The following is a 22,261-nucleotide window of genomic DNA, read 5'->3' as shown; positions in this document are numbered from 1 at the left end:
TAAACAAGTACATTGCATTGGATTGAAAATTTTAATATGTTTTTTTTAATCCTAAACTTTAGAAGGTTTAGGAACATAAGCAAGGCAGGAAACCCAGAAGTCTGGGCAAAGATTGATATATTTAGCCACTTGAAATTTGAAAAGTTCTGTTTGGCAAAGGACCCCATAAACAAAGTTAAAAGACAAAAGGGGGGAAATATTTGCCACACGGATTACAAAATCCTGCTACCTCTTATGTAAGACCGTTTTCTTACAAACCGATATGAGAAGACAAGCAACGGAAAACTGGGCTGAGTATGTGCACAGGCAGGAAGGAAATGCGAACGGGCAGCGAAACACGACAAGATGCTCGGGCTTCCTGGAGCTAAGGCAGGGACCGAAAAGCAGCTGCCACGTGCCGGCGAGGTCATAGAGAACGGGACCCTTCCATATTTGCACGGCTGTTGGGGATGCGAATTGCTACGGACAGCCCCTTTGGGAAGGGTCGTGGCAATAGTAATATTAATAAAAACTCGAAATGTACACCCCATCCCTCAACGATTCTGCTTTTGCGAATATTTCTTTTCAGAGATAAAATAACAGCATGCTAGAACCTGCAATTAGCGCTACAAAACGTGTGTAGGATAGTATAAAAGAATTGCTCACTTCCCCCCATCCCAGCGCCGTAATTTATAGCTCGTGTTCCATGGCTTTCCATTGCAGTTGTGGCTCATTGTGTTGTACAAGCCTGGCACGGGGCCAATACTATGTATTTTTGAAGGAAGGGAAAATCTTGTTCCAGGAGACTTCACTACACATAGTGAGCATTTTACTGAGCACTAACTGTGCGCCCTGCCCAATGCTGGGACCCGGGTGTACAACAACAGAGTAGACAAAACCTGGGCGTTGCAAAAGGCTGGTGAGCCACACGCTCACCTGGGAGGTTACACTTACATTTGACCTTGACAGAGTCAGGCTAAGGCCTGGAACCGTGGGGGAGCTTGGCGGATGGAGAACGTTGTCTGGGTCGGGGGACTGCTGTAATAACGCCTGTATCCAGGTCATGCTCCAGAGGGTTTGTCTCAGCGCAGGAAGGTGAAATGTTAAACACAAGTCTCTCTGGACCCTTGGCCCAGATTATAACATGGATAAAGACCCTGGAAAAGAAGTGAGACTCCCTTTGGAGTAAGGGATGAGACCTTGCGTATCGTAAACACCCACTTTAGGCCAGAAACTAGATGAGGCACCTTATAGGCTTTTCTCAGCCAGTTCACATAATCGAGAAGTAGGTATTATTGCAGCTAAGCAGGCAGTGTCAGAGATCATATGTAAATTGCCCTGGACCCACGGCTGGTAAATGGATGACCCAGGGTTGGATCCACAGTTGTCTGATGTATCCTGGAACCCTCCAAAAGATACCGCGATATTTAGGTTGTACCCGAATGTCCGTTAACGATACAATTTCAGCCCTCAGTCTCAGGTGAATGAAAGTAATAAAAGTAAAGATATTTTTAGAGGTTTGCCATGTACTTTACAGAGCTTGCCTCCCACGTTTCACGTAGGAAATTGAGGCCTAGAAAAGTTCAGTCCCTCTTCCAAGGTCATGTGCGGCCAGTCAGGACCAGAGGGAGACTCAAACCCGGGTCTGCGCCACTGAGGCCTGGGTCCCTCCACCATGCGATGCCCCAGGGCACGTTCGGTTGTGCTTGGTCAGCTGGGCTGCTCTTTAGGAAGGCTTATTACGCATGCCTGCAAGGCCTGGACTCATTAAATGGAAACAGCCCTTTGTGGTTTGATCTCAGTCTCTGTCTCGCTTGCTGGTGTTTCCGAAAGGGCTTTTGTGTTAGTCCTGACATCTCCGCCTCTGGGACTAGGCCGGGTAGGTATTATTAGCCCTGCTCTGTGATGAAATCTCGGCCCCTGACAGCCTTAGTCACCTGGCCAGGGTCACGTGATAGAGGCTCGCTGTGACCGAGCTTTTCAGGTCCTTAGTCGCTTGACATCGGGCTCATTAGAGGACTTGCAGGGGTTCTAACACTTGACCAAGCTCTTGCCCAAGAGCGCAGGCTCCGCCGTCAGTGCCTGTCACCTCCACTTACTAGCTGTGTGACCTTAGGCAACCCGTTTCACCTCCCCGAACCAGTTTCTGTGTCTGTAAAAAGGGCTTAATGATCATGAGCATTCACTGAGCTAGTACGAGAAAAATACTGAGCATAGTGCCTAGCTCATTGAGTAATCAAACATGTTTTACAGTTAGTAATTATTATCATTATTTTAATTATTGTTGCATTTCCATTATTATAGGACAGGAAGTCTTTTTCATTTCCCATTTTTCCTGGGCGTTTGTCATGAACCCCTTCGTGTAGTAGATTCTGGTCTCCATGGCGACCTTCTCCTAAACTGTCAGTGGAGGAAGGTGGGATTTAGAATGAATGAAGGCTGGGTTCTAATCTGGACTCACCACTGAGTTTTACTTTCTTGTCTATAAAACAACTGCCTTGAAGGAGTTTTAGGATGTTCACTGTGATGGGTCCCGCTACACAGTCAGTGCTCACTAAATGGCATCCACGATGACGGAGAATCAGAGGCGGGGTTGGCCGCCCGACAGGAGGTTTTTGTGAAAGCTTCCCAACGTGATACGGTCTGATACAGGGTGACAGTCAGGCCAGCACCCGTCAGAGAAAGGCCTGTCTCACAGTGCCAGGGTCCTGGAAATTCCGAGGAGGGCCTCGCTGGAGGGATCCACAAGGTATTTCTAAAGAATGTTGAACTTTACTGTATTCCTGAGGCACTTGTCATTGCCAGCCAGTGCTGTCATTGACCTCAGGGGATTGTTGGGAGCCTCGGCCACCTGGCCAACTCTGGCGACTCCCCTGCAGTAGCCCAGGATGGGCAGCCCAGTGTTGTCGTCACCGTCGTCGTCCTTGTCATCATAAATGCTTATCGAGCTTGGGGTGTGCCCTGTAGTACCTTACTTAACGTTCCCGGCACCCCTTGAGGTAAACACCATGAGTGTATCCAGCTCGCAGCAGGGGGTGACGAGGTTGAGAAGGTGAAACTACTCGACAAAACTGCAGTTTTGTTGAGTAAAAGCAAAAAAGTAAATAAATCACTTGACCTGGTAGGTGATAGGCCTGGCATTGGAACCTAGGTCTGTCCCGCTGTAAGATATGCGGAGAAGTCCCCGGCTCTGAGGGCAAAAAGACCTGAGTTTAAGTTCCCCTGTTGGTGAGCCGCGTGACCTTGGGCGTGTCTCGTGTCTGCACAGCAAAGATGATAAACTCGCAGGCTTGTTAATGAGAGCGAGCGAAGTCGTGTATGTAAATGCTAAGTGCAGTCGCGCGCACATACTGATACTCAGCAAACTAGCCGTTACCGCTATCATTACTGGGAGAGCAAATCGCTCCTTAGGTGCTGCTGTGGGGTTAAGTGGCAGAATGCACACAACGGGCCTTTCAGGCTGTGTGTATTAAGTGATTAGTGTGTATCGGTCATCTCTCCAGAGTTGAAATCCTGATGAAGCGGCCCTTTCTGGTTCCGTGGGTAAAACTGTATTATTTTGGTTCTTTTTCAAGAACTGAAAGGAGTTACCCAGTTCTTAGAATTATCTTACATTCTGCAGAAATCCCATGAATGCCAGAAATTCCCTGCAAATATTCAAAAAGCATGTGTCCTGTAATGAATGGATTAGATTTCTCTTTTTCCCTATTTTTCCCCAGTCCCCACTTTACCATCCTCCCAAGAGTCTTCTAGCACTTAGATGTGACAGAGATCTTAAAACAGCGTTACCCTGCCCTTTGCAATGTCCTGGACCGGTCAGGCCATTTCCCGCCTCGTGAGTCCCTCTCCTTCAGCCACATCCAGACCTGTGACAGTGCCCCTACACCTCCCACAAAGCCCTTTACTCTCCTCTTCTCGAAACCCCTGAATCTGCATTCATGCAGATTGCTTACTGTACTCCGTAATACTGCCCTCTGCCCTCGCTCGCTCTTCCACCGGAATCAAGAATTCCTGCCCTCTCTGTACCTTTGAAAACCTGCTTCATAAACCCTTAATTTTTGTTCAAAGAGATGTATGTGTTTATATAATCTTTCCAGTGAATTGTCAGTTAGATTTATAACGCAGTATGTAAAACATTCTTGAAACGTGAGACATGTTGCCTTGCCGTTTGATGTAAATAGTTCTCTACAGTATAACTAATCGTGGGTGTAGCGGTTATAATGGCTGATATTTTATGGGGCACAAGCCAGACACTATTATAAGGACCTTACATTTAATTCCCATCATTTCCACTCTTAATAGGATTTTTAGTATTATTCCAAGCCATAGTTGACAGAATTCGCTGTTATATTTTAAAATATGTGTCACGCCGGGAAATTTCACGTACATGCAGACGTCCATGTGGTTAATCCCTGCACACAGACGCACGTTTACCTCTGTATTGACTATGTCGTCATTCAGTGGTGGAATTCGCAAAACCTGCAGACTCCGTGACCTCGCCTGTACTTAGCTTTATCCAGTCTCGCCTTCTGCCCCCCTCGCATCGCATTTTACATTTCCTCCGCCCAATAAGCGTAATTCTTCCCTTGCACAGTTCTGGTGAAGGTTAAATATGATACCATGAAAAGCGTTTAGGTCAGAGAAGGTTCAAAAAGAAAGCCAATGCTCCCTGCCTGTGGCCAGTCTCTGTCTTAGGCAAGACCATCTTTGACGAGTCCATCATCATTCCTGGTAGACTGAGAGCTGCTTGTAATTCTAACACCTGCATGAAAATCCAAGTTCAGGAGAATGGCCGTGTCTGGAGAGGGGAGGAAGAGGTTAGGCTTGGGTACAGGGGCAGGGTAGGAGAGAAGCAGCATTCTGTAATTCTTTCCTAACTGGTTGGTGGGTACATTGGTACTCTGTTCATCTAAAGATTTTTATATCCGTCATTTGAACTGTTTTATCATTTCAAGCAAACAAATCAAAAGCCTGATACCTATGGTTTTATTTACCACTGAGACACTTCTCTCAAAAGCAGTTGGAATAGACAGGCAGCTGAATTCGTTTTTTGCTGGCCTCCAAAAGCAGAAGGCGGTGTCAGGCGGGGTGGGACTCTCAGTGTGGGGCGAGGCTCTCCGGCCTCAGACGGAGGGTGTCGGGGGTCGCTGCAGGTCTGAGGGGCGATCAGACCCATGCATCCTGTCTGTCGAGCTGATGAGGCCTTTCTTTTGTCTTTTTCTGAGCCACTTCTCTCAGTGGACTTGGGCAGTAACCAGAGCTGCATCTTATCTTTTTTAATATCTCAGCCCGAAATGCTGACATCCGCTGTAGGCAGCATGAATTTTTAATGCCGTGATGATTAGAAGGCTGCCGGGTCCTCACTTCCTGCTGCTGGACTGCTGGGACGCTCGCGTCCTTCCTCGTGTCGAGACCCCCTTCCGCAATCCAGACACGCTCTGCTTCGCGAGTGCCGATTGCTCGCATGCAGTCATCGACGGCGTTTGAGAGTGAAATACTTTAAGAAATCACCTCAATTATCGAACAACCTGGGAAGTTTAAGAAGGGAAGGAAATCGAACCCAAGTCGAGAGACGTTTCCCGAGCCCTAGTTTCGTCGGCCTCGCTCGGTGGTAAACACGCAGTGGCGGTGGACGGGAGGGGACACGGCGGCGAGCCAGGGGGACGCTCTGCATGGCACGGGCTGCTGGCCGGGAGAGATCTGTGCGCGCACAGACTCGACGCGGTGTGCTAGGAGATCTGGGAGAGGAGGTACCCAGAATTACGGGCAAGGCTTTAGCGAGAGAAGACTTTATCGAGAAAAAGGTATTGGAATTAAGCCTCGAAAGGTATGATTTTGATTGATAGGATTTTGTTCGATACTGATTTGTTCGTTTATTCATTCAGTAAAGATCATACATCTCCCGTGGGCCTCCCTACAAATCCATGCTTCCCTGTACAACACGACGTGGGGGGGGGGGGGAGGAGGAGAGTCACACACAGGCGTCGGAAACGCTTCTGCGTGAGCGGTGCCCATCAGCTCCACGCCCATGTCTTCGGTCAGTGCAAGTCACATCCCACGCCTGAAGCCTTCAAGGGCGTGGGGATGTGCAGTGCTTTCTGTCATCCCGTAAGGACTGGGAATCTGGATATTTGTGATGAGTGACACTGTCCGCCATAGGAGTCACGAAATCTGATGCCCAGTTTTGTAGGCCCGCAGGGTGCTGTGTGGAGAACAGGCTGTAGGAGAGCAAGAGCCACGATAAGAGACTCTCGCAGGAAGCTTTGGCAGTGATCAAGGCAAGAGCTGATATTGGATAAGATTGATGGACATGGAGATGGTGAGGCATTGTCAGATTTTGAATATATCTGAAAGGTAGAGGCAATAGCATTTGCCAATGGATCGCATCTGGGGTGTGAGAAAGAAAAATCAAATATGCCTTGACGGGCTTCAGCCGGAGCAACTACAAGAACGTATTTGCCATTAACTGAGGTACAGGGGACTGCAGAAGACCGAGTTGGGGGAGAACATCGAGGGTTTGTGTTTGGCATGTTAAGATTGAACGTAGTTACTGGGCTTCCTTGTGGAGGTATTGAGTAGGCCGTTGACATTGAAGTCTGTATTTCAGGGGCGAGTTTAGGTCTCAGCCGGGCATATCAGTTTGGGAGCCATCGGCTGGTAGAAGTTATTTAAAGCTGTAAGATTTGGTGAGATCTCGAGAGAAGGTGCATCAACAGAGAAAAATCAAGGCCCAGAGATGAGGCCAGGGCCCAGCCACACGATGAGGTCAGGAGACCAAGCCCCAGCGAAGACAGAGGGGAGCGGGTCGGCCGTGCAGTGGGAGGACACGAGGCGAGTATGAGTGCGGGAAGCCAAGTGGACAGCGTTTTCACCGCCCCGTGGGCACACGCACAGCGCGCACACACAAGAGCGGGGGGCGTGGGGGCGCTGAGGAGGGTAAAGGCGGGCAAACTCGTGGTGGCGAGGGCACACTAGACTACGGGGGACGACATGCCGTGCGGCTCGCAGACGGCGTGTTACGGAATTGTGCGCCTGAAACACGTGATTAACCAATGTCGCCCCAACACGTTTAATTTTTTTAAGAAGAAAATGTTTCAAGGAGATGGGGGTGGTTATTTATGAAGCATTTACATATGGAGAGACCTTCGTACCCTTTATATCACGCCATCAGCACCACAGTCATGTAAGGTACATAGATATTGGTCTCATTTCATAGGTCAGAAAGCCAAAGCTCAGAGAGTGGGGAAATTCGTTCGCAGACATTTAATTACTACCTCTTATGTGGCCCATAGGATAGTAGCCATGGCAGATAGAAAGCGAAGGTAGCGAGCTCACAGGCGGCGAAACCAAACGTGAAACCTCGATTCACGCTTTGCACCGAGAGATGGCATGTGAGGAAGCATTTGTACAGTTCCTGTTCCCCAGACCCGGGGCTTAGAAAATATTGAAGTTACGATTAATTGCAGAGAAAGAAACATGTTAGAACACACGGACTTCTCTTTTGCATCCCAAGGTCAATTTTCTAAGGAGAATTTTCTCCTTGTTTTGTGATCATCGTCGTTTCCCAGTGGCTTGAAAATGTGATGATAATTTTACCCCTCGACCTATGGGGAGTTTCTGGATTAACTGGGATATGGGCGAGCTCCATGCTCCGACGGAGAAAGGGGAGCCTCGTTTAATAAAGAGCGAGTGAGAACACCTTGCTAACCACCTTCTGGACACGTTCAGTGAATAATCGATGCTGTTTCTCTTTGCCTTCCTTTTGAGAGTTTCTACTGATCAATTGATGTTCAAAATAACTCTTCGTCATGGCAAGTAGTAGCTCACACTCTTCTTTCTTCTTTTTTAGATCACGTACAAAATGAAGAAAACTATGCACAAGTTCTTGATAAGTTTGGGAGTAATTTTTTAAGTCGAGACAACCCAGATCTTGGCACCGCTTTCGTCAAGTTTTCGACTCTTACAAAGGAGCTGTCCACACTGCTGAAGAATCTGGTAAGCCGTTTCGAAAGTGACTTTTTAAAAAATTACAGCCAAAAAGCTTTTTCATCCTAGGTAATGAGATCACAGTCAGAGAAGGTGCCATTGTGAAATTCCTAGAGTTTGCCCAGCTGACAGCAGGGTAGATGTAAATCTGACAGAGGCAGGTTACCCTGAGCGCTTTTCCACATTCTGCCGTTGCCTTGTTTTTATTTTAGATAGCTTTTAGCAATTTCTGCCTTTCAGTTAATTGAAAGAGTGGTGATGACTTCTGTGTCAGACACACGTGTTCCGCCTCACTCGTGTGAAGGTGATTTCGATCCCTGAATTACGAGGGATTAACCTCCCCCAGTGCCCTACCCCTTTTAATCCCCTACCAAGAAAAAGCTTTTGAGATTTAAGGAATCGGGTGTCAGAAGCAGATGACAAGAAGAACGCCTGAAAACCGGGGACACTGGGGGTGCTGGCCCCACGAGGCAGACACAGGTTGGGGGTGGGGGACCCCGTTGCCAGGCGGTGTTGTCCAGCCATCTGTGCCCACCGCTGTCCCCCGCCCTCACGCTGTGTCCACGCTGAGGAAGGTCCCTTCTGTGCGTCACACTTCCCTAGGAATGTGATCAAACCTCTTTCCTCCCAAGTCCCAAGGGGGGGGGGATCGGGACGTTGAAGGCGCCCAAAGGCCTTTCGCCGTCCCCACGTCCTCGCCCTCAGCCTCTCAGCGTTGCTTCTTGGCCTTCTTCGAGGATGCAGAACTCAGACTCAGTGTGTCCTGACCCTGGATCAGCTACTCAGATACCAGATGGGCTTCTGTGGCCTCGTGTGAGAACCTTGTCACAGATCGGTTTGATACAAATGGCTGGCTCACAGACGAATACTTAGAAAACTGAACGCTGACGTTCCATTGTATACTATGTTAACCTGAATATTTGACCAATCAGAATATTCTTTTTTTTTCTCTCTATCATACCAGATAAGTATATGTGTGTACAGAGTCCTCTACTTTGGGGTTTCTTGGGTGAAGCCATGATAGTTTTGTAAATCTTTAGATGATTTAACTCTCTCCTGTTCAGAAAGGGGCCCTCTCCTTTCTCCTTCCTCTGAGTACTGCCTGCCTTTTTGCTCGTGGCGTTGCTGAAAGGGTCCTGTGGTGGGAACAAAGGAAGTGAAACCAGACCGACAATTCTGTTTGGTCGTGACTGATAAAAGGCTCGCTCTGGGAGGAAGCTCTGTTTTTCCCGAGGTAGGCGTTTTCACGTGAATCTCTCGCTAACCATTAGTTTCCTGGAGACCAAGTGTGTTTGGCCTAAGTCAAGAGTCATTAGTTGTAGGTTCCCAAACCAGTCCACTTCTGCACTTCCTGCCTTGGAGAGTGTGTGCGTGTGCGTGCGTGTGCGTGTGCGTGTGTGTGTGTGCGTGTGCATGTGCGTGTGTGTGTGTGTGTGTGTGTGTGTGTCGTCGGCATAAGCCAGCGGCCTCCGGAGCATCACTCATTGTCTGCGTTTGCTTGTCTAATAATACATTTGCTGAGCATCCTACAAAAAAGACTGGTATTTATTGAGCACTTTCATCAACCCGGCAATGTGCTTAATGTGTGGACTTCTTATTCAGCAACTTTGTCCTAATATAAGGAAGATCTACAAGAAATTGCAAGAAGACCCAATTCATTTCATGAAAAATATAAAAACAAACATCTTTCCTTTGAAGAGGGAGCAGGTAGAGGACTCAGTTCGTGTTATAGCTGGTTGCTAAGGGAACGCCATTTTGAAGGCATAAAAAGTCAGTCCCAGGAGTTTAGAGGACCTGACGACGGTCGGCAAGTTTCCCCTTTACGTTTTCCCAGGAAAGGAAAGAGCAAACCAACCAGGCAGGTCGGTGGGCTGTGCCTTGGAGCAGAGGCTCTACGGGAAGCCAAGCCTTCCGGGAGGAGGGTTTCTGGGTCAGCTTCCAGCACCCACAGTCACAGGCTGAGGTGTTTGGGGGAGCACTGGGTCACCCCTTTAAGCTCTGGATCACCCACCAGGGGAACTGGTATTTCTCAGACGATTCCCCCGAATATTATTTATTTAAGCTGGTGAGTACGCCAAGCAGCAGTTGGGTACAGCGGAAATTTACACAGTAAGATCGAAAAAAGGTACTTTCATATTTTTTAGACTTTCTAATTGCATCCTCAGTTCAACCAGCAAATACCAAAAAAAACTATTGTGTTCCAGGGTCTATAGTAAATACTGAAAAATAACATTTCTAAGTAAGATATAGCTTATAATGGGTATTTTAATAGTTTATACTAAAACCTTACTTATTTTTATGGAGGAAAATGAAAAGATAGATTTGAGGGTCCAGACTAGCTTTCTGTTTTGACTCACTCGAAACAGGGAGAAGCGTGGATTATTTGTTTTACCTGTCAGCAGTTGGTTTTGCAAGTATGTTGTGTGTTTCGAAGTTTCTGAAGGGTCGGCCCTGAGAAATCCCAACCGCTAAGTGATGGTGACTGTCAGTCACCGTTCAGATGTTCGTCTGAACTTTCGATGATTGTAGAAGGGATGATGACCAAGTGGGATGTTCGTGAAAACCCCAGAGATCTGCACAGATGTTGGCGTTAACGGCATGTAGGGCTGAGGCTGGTTTTTGTTAACCAGCTGCTTCTATTAAACTGACGACATCCGAGGACCCCAGAGAGGATTTTGGTCGTAGCCGATGACTCGGTGAGTCTGTACCAGAGTCAAGACACCAAGTCAGGTTTTAAAGAATCTCGCTTTTCTTACTGCCCCTCACCTCTGCATCCTAGAAAGTGGTTTATGTAAAAAGTTGTTTTACCTTGTAAATTTCTGCCTCAGCGTAGAAGATGAGAACGGCTGAAATGGGGGTGGCGGGCGAAACATGGGGAATCCCAACTCGCTTTGGAGCCTTAGGCAAGTCATCGAGCCTCTGTAATGCCGGGTTTTCTTCTCTGCAAACAGAAATCAGCGTATCTTCTTGGTGGTGGTGGGACTCCCCCTGGGGTGATGGCTGTAGAGCAGTAAGCACAGTACCTGACATGTGGAATTTGCTTCACAAAGACAAGCTTTCACCACCATTTACGTCTTCTCCTTCGATCTTTATGGCAACTCCCCACGCATGGCAGGTATAGGAAGCCATATCAGATCAGTGCACCAAATCTCCAAAAGTTCACGTGCCCGGGAAGTAGTGGGCTTGGGGCTTGAGCCCATCTGCCCTGCAGATCGGTTCGTGTACTGTTTATGCGGTGCTGCCCACCCCACCCCACCCCACCCCCGCCCCGAAATTACAGAGTTACGACATCGCCTTTGCAGACCGCGTGGATGCGGCGGCCCGCCTGGCATGAGGTCCGCAGCCCGCACCAGCAGTCACCAGCCTCCGTTAGCGTTCAGCTTGCAGAGCCCTTTTTACCTGCTTCTCCCTTCCATCTCCCCCATCAGCGAGTTGATGGCATACTGGAAAAGAGCGACAGAGTATTAGCCAGTAGTTTTCGAAAGGCAATCTGCACATCTTCAGTCTTGAAAATTGATTGAGGACACCAGAGTTTTTGCTTACGGGGACTATTTATATACATACTGACTATATTAGAATTTAAAACTGGGAAAATTTAAATCTCTTTATTTTATTGCAGTATGTCATTTTGGACTTTTGACACCTTAAAGTGAAAAGTCCCATAAAAGAGTGATTTTTAACATGGTGACCTTACCGTTTGTGTATTTTTCTGATGAAAGGTTAAGTCATCCAAATTTATAGAGATGGGGGACGGGTCAGTGGTCCCCGGGGGCTGGAGAAGGGCAGGCATGTGAGTATGAAGGAGCGGCCCAGCGGAGTCCTCTGTGTCGTTGGACAGTGTCTGTCCTGACGGTGGTGGTGGCTGCACTGATCTGTACGTGGGGTAGAATGTCGTGGGACTCTACACAAAGACGTGCCCAGGACAAGTGCATGTGAAAATCGGTGACGTTGAAGTAAGGTGTGTGGCCTAGTTGACCATCTTGTACCGATGTTGATTTCTGGGTTTTGATGATGAATAGTGGGTGGATACGTGGGTGGGTGGGTGGGTGGGTGGGTGTGTGGGTGGATGGACAGATGGACAAACAGACTAACGGATGAATGGATGGCACACAAAAGATACTTGTTTTGGGAGAAGCTGGTTGATGGGTACGAGGGACCTCTCTGTACTGTTTGTGCAACTATTTACGAGTCCATAATTGTTTTCAAAATAAAAAGGTTAAATAAGCATACAAATCATCAGAGCAGGAAGAGAAAGGGAGAAATCTCTCATAATCTGGTTGTTATAGAAAAATTTAAGTACAGAGCAGCAGCGCACGCCCTCACTTCCTGGCTTTTCCCCCAGACCGCTGATCTGTCATCCCTCTGCCTTTTCGCTTTTCTCAGTTTCCTAAGTCAGTCTTTCTCCGTCTTGTGAAATCCTCCCTCTAGTCAAAGCCCTTTATGTGGTCGCGCGTCCCCGACGGTGAAGCCATCCGCTGCTTCCCCCGGAAGCCGACCTGTTCGCCTAGTTCAGGGCGTGTCTGGGGCATGCTGCCCCGTAGTGGTGAGAAAGAAGGCTGGGCAGTGTGCACGTGACCTAAGTCACTAATGGTATTTATACTGTGTTTGTGGCGAGGTTTTAAGTGCATGGGCTTTTATGCGAAGTATCATAGGTTTGGTTCACAGCATATGCTTGGTAGACTGTAGCATCTTAAAAAAATTAGTAGCAATATCTCTTTAGTTGATTTACCAATCTCAACTCATCCTTCCTCCAGTTAAAGATGCCGTCCTGATCAGAGCCATCTCCCCGACTAGCAAAGCACTTGTCCTCCCTGGGGCAGAGGCTCTTTCTTGTTTCTACGCCTGTATCTCTCCCGTTCCTTCTGCTTTGTAAGCCCTTTCGTAGTTAATATGTTCACGATAAAGCCTTCCTTTACGGTGTAGCTTACTTGTTTAAAATAAAAGGGAAAAGAAAGTAGGAGTCTTAGCTGTTTCTAAGTGTTTTTTGTTATTCATTCGATTATACAGACAATATAAAAATTGTGCTCAATCTTTTTTTTTCTTTTTTTAACCATTTCAAGGAAAGCAGTGATGTCATTGCTAAACAGTGCTGCTCTATTCTCAGTGTCAGGCCATCGTGGCCCTAGCCCGTGAGCCCTGAGCTCAGCAGAGATGTTCAGGAGGCAACCTGGAATTGCCTGCATTCAGTTACCAAACCACAAAACAGGACCGGAAAGAAGTCACTGGTGGATTGAAATAGATTCTCAGTGGGCAGAGGAAAACCATTTAAACCCCAAGAGCAGCAGTTTTAGAAAACAAATATGAAACCTCATTTAAAATGGCAGGAGGTGCCCGGAAGGGTTGCAGCCCGGCCAGGACCCTCGGCGCCTCTGGCTCCTCCCCTGGCCTAAGCGCTTGGACAGCTCTGTCGCTTGCCTCAGAGCCTGAGCCTCCTGCGGTGGTTAAAGGGCAGTTATTGCCTCAGAGCTGCTGAGGCACAGCAGAGACTTGCTCAGCCGCCAGCATTTTCTGTTTGCAGGCTCCGGCTGCAAGGTAGCACGGTCTAAATTAAGGATTGTTGTATTTTTTTTTTCTTCTTTTCTTCCCCCTCACATGGGAATAACTAAAACTGTACAGGTTGGATCTAGATTTTTAGCAGATTATTTCTCAAGTTGTCCTTTGAAATACTGAAAGATCTAGAGAGCATGGGTATATTCAGCAGTGAATTGGGAGCCCCTGGGTACCCCGGAGGATATCGTACATTTAAAAACAGCCTCATTGTTTTTGCAAAGTGGTAACCCGTCATTGGAAGTTCTCAGCCTTTGATCCGCCAGACATCCCTCATACCCCGATGTGCTTCACTGACAGGTCAGAATGTGGGTGCTTCATGAAATGAGACCCATCCATGTAGTAAGAGGGAGAAGTGTTTCTTTTAACCTTCTATTATAAAAGTTATACATGTTCAGCACAAAAATTTTAGAAATATGGAAAAAATAAGAAAATGAATATCATTAATAATTCCAACGGTTAATACTAATATTATAGTGTGTCATGTGAAGCAGTTTTATAGATTTATACACAGAGATATTGTGCACATATATATCCAAGTCCAGAATCTCTTATCCCAAACTCTCTGGGTTAAGGCGTGTTTTAAAATTCAGAATTTTACAGATCTCAGAAGGGCGATAGAGTGTATACTCCGTGTACTGTCTGTATAACAACACCCTCAGTGAACTCTCAGGGAGGTCCTCATAATTAAACACAGTTCCATCTCAGCAGTGAAATATGTGAATATTGACATGAGTGGGATAAAGACTCTGGAGAGTTCCACCTCAAGTCAAGCCAAGTCAGAGCTTTCCCACCCAGTGAATTCAGGTCAGGTCAGGTTTTGCTGCTAAATAGGTTTTTTTTTCTTTTTCTTTTTTTTTTTTTTAAGACAAACCATTTCATATGAAACATATATCTATTGCCTCATTTCACTCCTCAAATCAACCCTCCTGGGTAGTAGCCGTAACTATTGAACAGCTGAGAAAACTGAGTCCGCGCGCTGGGTAACCGTCAGAGCCAGCGTTCACGGCCAGGTGGTCGCAGCCAGGGTCTCCACCCCCGAGCAGCACACCTGTCGCCTCTCCAGAGGTGTGGACGTCCTTTTATGGACATAGCACAGAGTTTACTTTTCATCCGATGGAGAGAACAGCGAACAAAGCAGCGGCACAGATGTTGCAGGGCTGAGGCAGATGCTGCTGCTGTGAGGTAAGGAACAGCCTTCTGCAGGACGCTGGTTCCAGAAGCCCCCAGAGCGCCTTTGCAGGCCCAAATCTGGAGGCACATGTGAGAAGCAAACACAGACATTTTCCTTGGCTCAGAGAATTCCACCCGACTCAGCCTCACTCGCCCCCTCCCGCCTTTGACCCCTTCCTCTCTCCCTGGGTTTCCCGTTTTGCATCTCAGGCGCGGCCTCTTACCTGGATTCTGCCATTTCGCCTGCCTGCCTCAGACTAAATGTCAGTCTTCAGCTGATTTTGGATTCCTCTGCAGATTGTTGCCCCTGACCTGTCTGCGCCTGCACTTACTCAGACCAGGCCACCCCCTCGGGAACCAGGCTGCTGGGCCAGGCCTGCAGCCCCGCCAGGGCACCGCTCCTGGGGAGCGTGGCTGGGCTTCAGGCTCCACTGGGTCACGCCAGGTGGGCGCTTCAGCCGCGTCCACTCTGTGCAGCCGTGTGCCGCGGCGTGACGGGCCCTGTGTGTCCGGCTCCCTCTTGCCTGGGAACAAGGCACTGATCCCATGCCTTGTTTTTGTCAGGAGCTCTGGATGGAAAACATTACACGTTGCCCTTGGGGACTGACGGTGCACGTTTGTGTGTCAGAGGCTCAAAGACATCCTGTGACAAAGAGAACTGTCCAATTCAAAGGCCTTGCCCAGCACAATTGACCACAGACCTTTTCCTTGTATGAGAAGCATTCACTTCCCATGGAACCACTTTGAGAAATGCTGGCTCAGAGGTTTTGCTGGACAGGTGATCCACTTCACTTTATTGTGTTTCTTTGTTTTAATTATATTCCACTTCGTGCCTACACTTATAGAACTTATCTCCTATTTTCATTTCAATATGTAAATTCTGATTGTTTAAATTTATTGCTCCTTTACACTCTGCCGTTTATTTTAGATTATACCTTTTGGTGCTTTGGGGACCTTTAAGTTTAAACATGAAGAAACAGCCCACTGATTCAGTGGACTCGTAGCTTACTCCATGCGCCACCAGGAGTGAATGGGCCTTTCCCCCGCCTCGCCGCACAGCCGTGTTGGGCAGCGGGAAGTGCCGAGAGCGGGCAGAGAGTGCTGCGACTCGGAAGGCAGATAAAGCCGGGCTCGGGGCTCTGCGCCGCCGTCTCCCCAGCCGGGTCCCCAGAGGCAGACTCGTTCAGTCCCTCAGGCGTCCCTCGACCAGAAAGCAGGGTTGTCACGAGGGTCTCGCAGAAGGGAGACCCTTGAGCTGAGCCTTAAGTGGTTGGTAGATAGTTATAAAACTATCCTCTTCGGCTTTTAGAGGCTCTTTTCCTTGAATAGAAACGTGAAACGGTTTTAAGCATTGGTTTATTCACTGGGTATTTAAAAAGTGAGATGGAAATCCGTACTTCAGTCTTTGAAAAAGAAGGAAAGACTTTCTAACGTGTGGCCTTGACTCGGCCAGCATTCACTGTGTCCGCTCTGTCCAGCTCGGTGCTAAGCTTGGCTTTCACATGCTGTTTAATGGGTCGCTTCTGTAGAATATTTTAATAGTTTACACTAAAGCACTACTTAATTTTATAAGGAAAGATGGACATGGGTATAGGAGCAGATTCTGCCCGCTTTCTGTAGAGGAAACGTACTTGGTTTCCTGGCAGCAGTTGGCATCGTGGGCATAATATTGAAGAAGGTTCTTTTCTGCAAGGATGGCCTTGAAGTATACCAACTGCTGGTGCCCATCCCAGCTGCCATTTAGATCAGTTCCTTGAATTCTAAAATTCTCAATGCGGATCAAGTGAAGGTAGGGCCCGAGCAGACAGAGAAGGGCGGGCAGGCCGACGGAGCAGCAGACGTCTGTTATTTTAGGGTTAAATGGAGATGAGAATGTCTACTATAAGGCATGGCTGTGTCCTCCCGGAACGTGGTAAGCCCTCTGTGCATCTTTGTTTATTTGATTAGATTTTTAAGTTGTGTTGAGAAGGCGCTTCCTAAGTAAAAGTTTGTTATAAAATATATAGTGTGTGATAAAGATATTCAGCAAAGGCAAGGAAAATGTGATTTGATATCACAGTATGGTTTTGTTCTAGTTTAAACATAGCAAATTACACATGACATGCATGGAAATGAAATTAAGGCTCTGAAAGTTGATCGTGAACTAACTGATTAATCGTTTCAAGCACAATAGAGAACTCCTCAGGGTCGGGATGTCTTTTTTAAACCAAAGCACCGCTCCACGGGCATTTTCTCCTTTTGCTTTCTTTCCCATTTATTTTGGTCTTCTAAAACTTAGCTACTCCCCCTTTTCTTATAATTACTCTCAAATGAAATCTGATAGACTGCATATAATGCAAAGGAAAATGGTGCTTTCATTTTTCACTCTTGATGTAGGAGATGATGTTGAATATAACCCATCATTTGCTTAAATTGAATTAGACAAAATATAATTGCATTATTTTACGTTAAGGAAGTCTCATATTCTCTGATACTCCAACACCTACCCATTTTCTCTGCAAAACTTGCAGCAGAACCGTACTTTCTGCTGAAATCCAGCCTTGCCAGTCCCCGATGCCATTCGTGTATGGCGTAATTAGGTTCCTACCTCCTCAAGTCTGACCCAGCTCTCGCAGGGCAGGATAAACGCTTACCTCTGTTCATTCTTTACAGTAACCAACCACGTCTCAGGCCACAGGCCACTGATTTCCACCTTCTGACTATAAGTGTCATCTCTGAAGGAGCCTTGGGCAGCCCTTAGTCCAAGGCACCGGTGTCCAAACTTAACCTTGCACCCATCTCCCCAAGGAAGCTTGTTTAAACGTAGGTCACTGGGCCCCGCACCCAGTGTCTGATTAACTAGGTTTGAGTTTTCATTTCTAACAAGTTTTCCAGGAGGTGCTGACGCCGTGGGCAGCCTGAGGACCACACTTTGAGAACCACTAATAAAGGTGGTTGTTCTCAACAGAGACCCACGATGCTGTAGCGTTACAGAGCAGCGGTAACTTCATTCCTTTGAATTCACTACCTAATGATTCTTACCTTCATACCTGCCGTCCGGTTTGTATAATGTATTAAATACAATGACAAGTTGAGTGAGAAACAGGCTGCTGGGTGATCATATCGCCCTCTTGTGTTCGTGTCATATTTCTTTTTAATAACTTTCAGAATCCAAAAATACCTGTTTATTTTTGAAAACTTAGAAAATACAGGGGAAAAAAAGACTGACATAAAAATCACCAATAACCTTACAAACCACTCTTAAGGGGCTGAAATACGTATGTCTATATTATCCTTTAACCTTTTTTCCATTATACGTATGTCTTTTTTTCTCGTGTGTCTTTTTTAGTCATGTGAATTTTTAACATGGGCCGCACACCGTAGTGCTATTGTAGAACCAATTTTCCGATCTTCACTTGTTTATACGTTTCAAAAATGTTTTTGTCTTGTAAAATATTGTAGCCTAAGAACCGTTGCTTAGTTGGAAGCATACAGCCTCCTGAAGCAGAGTGGCTCTGGTTGAAGCTGGTGGGAGCCCCCATTACCAGTAGTCCGCCCCCCCCAACCCAAGACAGATCTGCAGACCTCAGAGGCCCCGTTCGTGACCATGTTCCTGCAGCCGTCTGAAACACCCATCATTTGCACCGCGGCTTATCTACCCACTCTCCTATGTTGAAGATTTCTGTTGTTTCCCTGTTTGGAATAAGAGTGGAGAGCGTCTTTTGAAATCTCCGCACATGCTGTGATTGCAGATTATTGAGATGCTGGCCTGCATCACTGCATGAATTCACTTTGTACGTGTTTCATTTTCCCTTCCTTCGCTACTGTTTGAGTATCTGCGTACTCACTGTTTGACCTTGGGCAAGTAACTTAGCCTCCCTGAGCCCGTTTCTTCATTAACTGGCTGAGACTAAGACCCATCTTAGAGCGGTTGTGAGCAGTAACTTCAGATAACGTGTTCAACGTAGTCGTTTTAATAAATCTAATTCAGGGTGATCAGCCTAGATCAGAACATGGTATAATGGGCTGCATTATCTTAACGTCCGTAGAGACTGCCTTGCAGGGTGACGCAGGAAAACTACGGAGAGAATGTGGTACAATGCGAAGGACATTTTGGGGTCCCCTCACCACCCCCACAGCTTCAAAAAATCTTTTCCAGTATCGAAAATGCTGTCATTATATTTTTTTCCACCACTAATGCTAAGCTAGTATCTAAATCTCACATCGTCCCCTTAGCGGCATATGGAGGTGGCCTTATCATTCCCACTCTAAAACATCACCTGCTTCACGTGAGCACTGGTCACTCCTGCAGCCACGAAGGGTCGGCTGTCGCCCCGAGCGCCAGCTGCGGCGGTAACGCCAGCTCTCGTCCGCGTTGGACCTGGGAGCGGTGGCCTTTGTTCCCCCTTAACACATAAGCCACCGAATAAAATCAAGTTTCATTTGATAGGTCAGTGATCATGAGAGTTGGGCTCACTCGTGCATAGAGTGTGTCATAACCTGCAAAACATTCTGATACCTGCAAAAAGTGCTGTAAGTGGTTGGTGGACCCAGGAGTTAGAGCGGCTGTGGTTCGACCCCCTCCCTTAACCAGCCGAGCGTGTGAACAGATTACATGACACCTGTGGTTGTCAGGTGACGCCGAGTGCATGGCAGCAGCACCCTGTGCCGGCTGACGGAATTGCCCCGGCGGCGTGTCTCCCCGGCCCTCCCACACGGGTGCGGGGTAGTTAAGAAGGTGCTGGAACACCCACTTTAAGTCAGGAAACCGCGTCAGCAAGGCGAAACGGTCCGCCAGAGTCACCGGGCCTGGAGTGCTGTGTGGCCCACGTGTGTGTGGGCGTCTTGGCTCCCTCCGTAGCATGATACCCCGGGAAGCGGCCTGGGCGACAGACAGGGCTCCGGTTCAAGTAGCTTCGAGGTGGCGAGCAGCTCTCCAGGGCATGAAGGAGTTGACACTGGGACAGAATTCCTGATTTCTGCCGGGGGACAGCAGCCTAGCTGCTGGGAGCAGGCTCCTTGTTTTAATTGGATTTTCCAGCGTGTTGAGCAAGTCAGCGGACTGCGTTCCCTTACTCTCAGCAGAACTGTCTGCGGAGGCGAAGGCGAGGGACAGACAGCCTGTGGGCAGGGGAGGGAGAATGTCCGACTTAATGCAGGGTGGCAAAGCAGGCCAGGTACGGCCTTGTTAACCGATGTAGTCTGGAGCGCGTGGCGGGGCTGTGGAGGGGGCGTGGAGGGGCGTGGAGGGGTGTGGGGGGGCTGTGGAGGGAGCGGGGAGGAGGCAGAGAGGGGGTGTGGAGGGGGCGTGGAGGGGCGGGAAGGGCTGTGGAGGGGGCGGGGAGGGGCCCCCCCCCCGTGGAGGGCTGTGGAGGGGGCAGGGAGGAGGCGTGGAGGTCCGTGGAGGGGCCCGTGAAAGGCCGTGGCAGGGGGCGGGGAGGGGCGGGGGGGGGAGGGGGCGGGGAGGGGCGGGGAGGGGCCGTGGAGGGGCGGGGAGGGGTGTAGAGGGGCGGGGAGGGGCCGTGGAGGGGCGGGGAAGGGCCGTGGAGGGGCGTGGAGGGGCCGTAGAGGGGCGGGGAGGGACCGTGGAGGGGCGTGGAGGGGTGTAGAGGGGCGGGGAGGGGCCGTGGAGGGGCGTGAAGGGGTGTAGAGGGGCGGGGAGGGGCCGTGGAGGGGCGGGGAAGGGCCGTGGAGGGGCGTGGAGGGGCCGTAGAGGGGCGGGGAGGGGCCGTGGAGGGGCGGGGAGGGGTGTAGAGGGGCGGGGAGGGACCGTGGAGGGCCGTGGAGGCGCCATCGCGGAGCTCTGCGCTCCTGCCCTCCGCCGCCCGGCCGCCGTCCCTCTCCCTGTGCCCCGGGGCAGCAGGCCAGAGCCCGCACAGGCCGCCTCAGGTCACAGGACGGCTTCTCGCTCCTGCAGTGGCATCTTGTCAGCGAGTGAACGGAAAGGGCGAAGCGCCTCCCCAGGGAGCAACCTTCCAGAGAGGGGAGATGTGATGGGCGATGCGGCCGTCAGGACGTAACTCGGGCCGTTTCATTTCATGGTAAAGCTATAAGGTTAGGTGAAAAACAAACAAACCAAAAAAAACACCCAGACAGAGGGTGTGTGTGTGTGTGTGTGTGTCCTCCGAGGAAAAAAAATGAAAATTGAAAAACAAGCAAAGTTACAGAATCCGCCCACTGCGAAGTCACGTGGCTCATCTCTGTCCCGGCGGCCCCCGAGGACGGCTGAGAAAGCAGGCTCTGTCTCCAAGGAAGGCAGCTCCGCTTCGCCCCTCAGTCATTCCTGAGCGTTTCCTCCTTGCGACTGGTCTGCTTTCTCTTTGCCTTCTCTCTGTATCTTTTATAACGGCAGGTAGTTACGATTCACTCAAAACAAGCTCCTCTGCCGGTTTTTATAAATTAACCCCTTTCCTGGGAAGTAAGTTGGCAAGAGTTCGTAAGTTTTAAATACGTTTCCTGGGCTCATCACTGGGAAGATCCTGGATCCACAATACACATTATTTAACTTCTTGGTTTCTTATCAACTCCCAAGAGTGTGCGTGTGGATAACCACAGAGGAATTCTCAGTTCTTGGGGTTTTCCATCAGTGCGTCCACAGGCCGCGGCCTCCGGCCCCTCGCCCCGCCACAGTGACGACATTGAAGGTCGAGACACGTGTCGTGTGTTTGCCGTGTGGTCAGCCATGGCTTTTGAGGACTTTTCTGCCTCCACACCCCTCACATTCAGAACTAACCACAGAATTTCATAATCCCTTTATTGTTATTTTTCTCATGCAGCTTTCAGATCAAGGTGGCAATGACATAATGGGATTATTTTCCTGCTTCGTTTCACAAAGGATTTGAGGCATTGGTGACTAAACATTAAAAATGATTTCTAATCACTGTCTCTTTATTTTTCATTTTAGAATTTTTACTTTTTTTTGAATAAATAATATAGTACATGCTACCCAAACTTTTAAAAACTACAGAACAGTACACTGCTGATACTGGTCACCTTTCAGGTGTGGACACGGGATGGGCGGTGGGGGGGGCGATGGGGAAATGGCACAGGTGGAGCCGTCTTGGTGGGACTCTCTTCGTCTTTGACATGACAGAGGACACGTTGGTCGTTTCTGATCCAGCCCTTCTGGTAGTTTGCACTGGAAAACTTTTCTCGTGTGTAAAACTGGGGGTCGGGGGAGGCCGTGGTGTCGAATGACTCGTGAACTGCAGGAAGCCTGAGGCGAGGATCGCAGGAAAGGCTTGGGGAGGGGTAAGGGCCCAGGAGAAGGACTTCCGGTCCTCTGCCCTCCTTCCCCGGTGCCTTACGCATAGCGACCACCCGGAGGAGTCGAACAGGGGTGCACCCGGCGCTTCCTGGGCGTCCAGCATGAGCCGGCACTTCACACGTGCTTTAACTCGCTCCGTCTTCACAGCGGCCATCTACAGTAGGTCATAGTGTTTTCACGTCAGAGGTGTGGTCAAGAGGGTCACGCACAAAGCCCCTAAGTGTCGGCATTGGGAGTGATGGATGGACGGACAGGTGGGTGGGTGGGTGGATGGATCGACGGCCAGACCAAGGGGCAGACAAATGAATGTGCTTACACGTAAGTAGAATT

At 48.9% G+C, this 22,261-nt stretch overlaps 1 protein-coding gene across 4 annotated transcripts in view; it reads left to right on the top strand.

The window, feature by feature from the left end:
• The window catches only part of ASAP1 (ArfGAP with SH3 domain, ankyrin repeat and PH domain 1), a 265,358-nt gene that overhangs the window by 173,550 nt on the left and 69,547 nt on the right, over positions 1 to 22,261 (top strand). For all 4 annotated transcript variants that reach the window (XM_016119801.2, XM_016119799.2, XM_016119800.2 and 1 more), the window contains exon 5: positions 7,829 to 7,974. In XM_016119801.2, the coding sequence (XP_015975287.2) occupies positions 7,829 to 7,974 (146 nt within the window). The remainder of the gene's footprint in view (positions 1 to 7,828; positions 7,975 to 22,261) is intronic.

The sequence above is a fragment of the Rousettus aegyptiacus genome, unplaced genomic scaffold, assembly GCF_014176215.1.
Source record: "Rousettus aegyptiacus isolate mRouAeg1 unplaced genomic scaffold, mRouAeg1.p scaffold_m13_p_15, whole genome shotgun sequence".
NCBI classification, from domain to species: Eukaryota; Metazoa; Chordata; class Mammalia; order Chiroptera; family Pteropodidae; genus Rousettus; species Rousettus aegyptiacus.
This window is presented reverse-complemented; position numbering and strand designations above follow the sequence as displayed.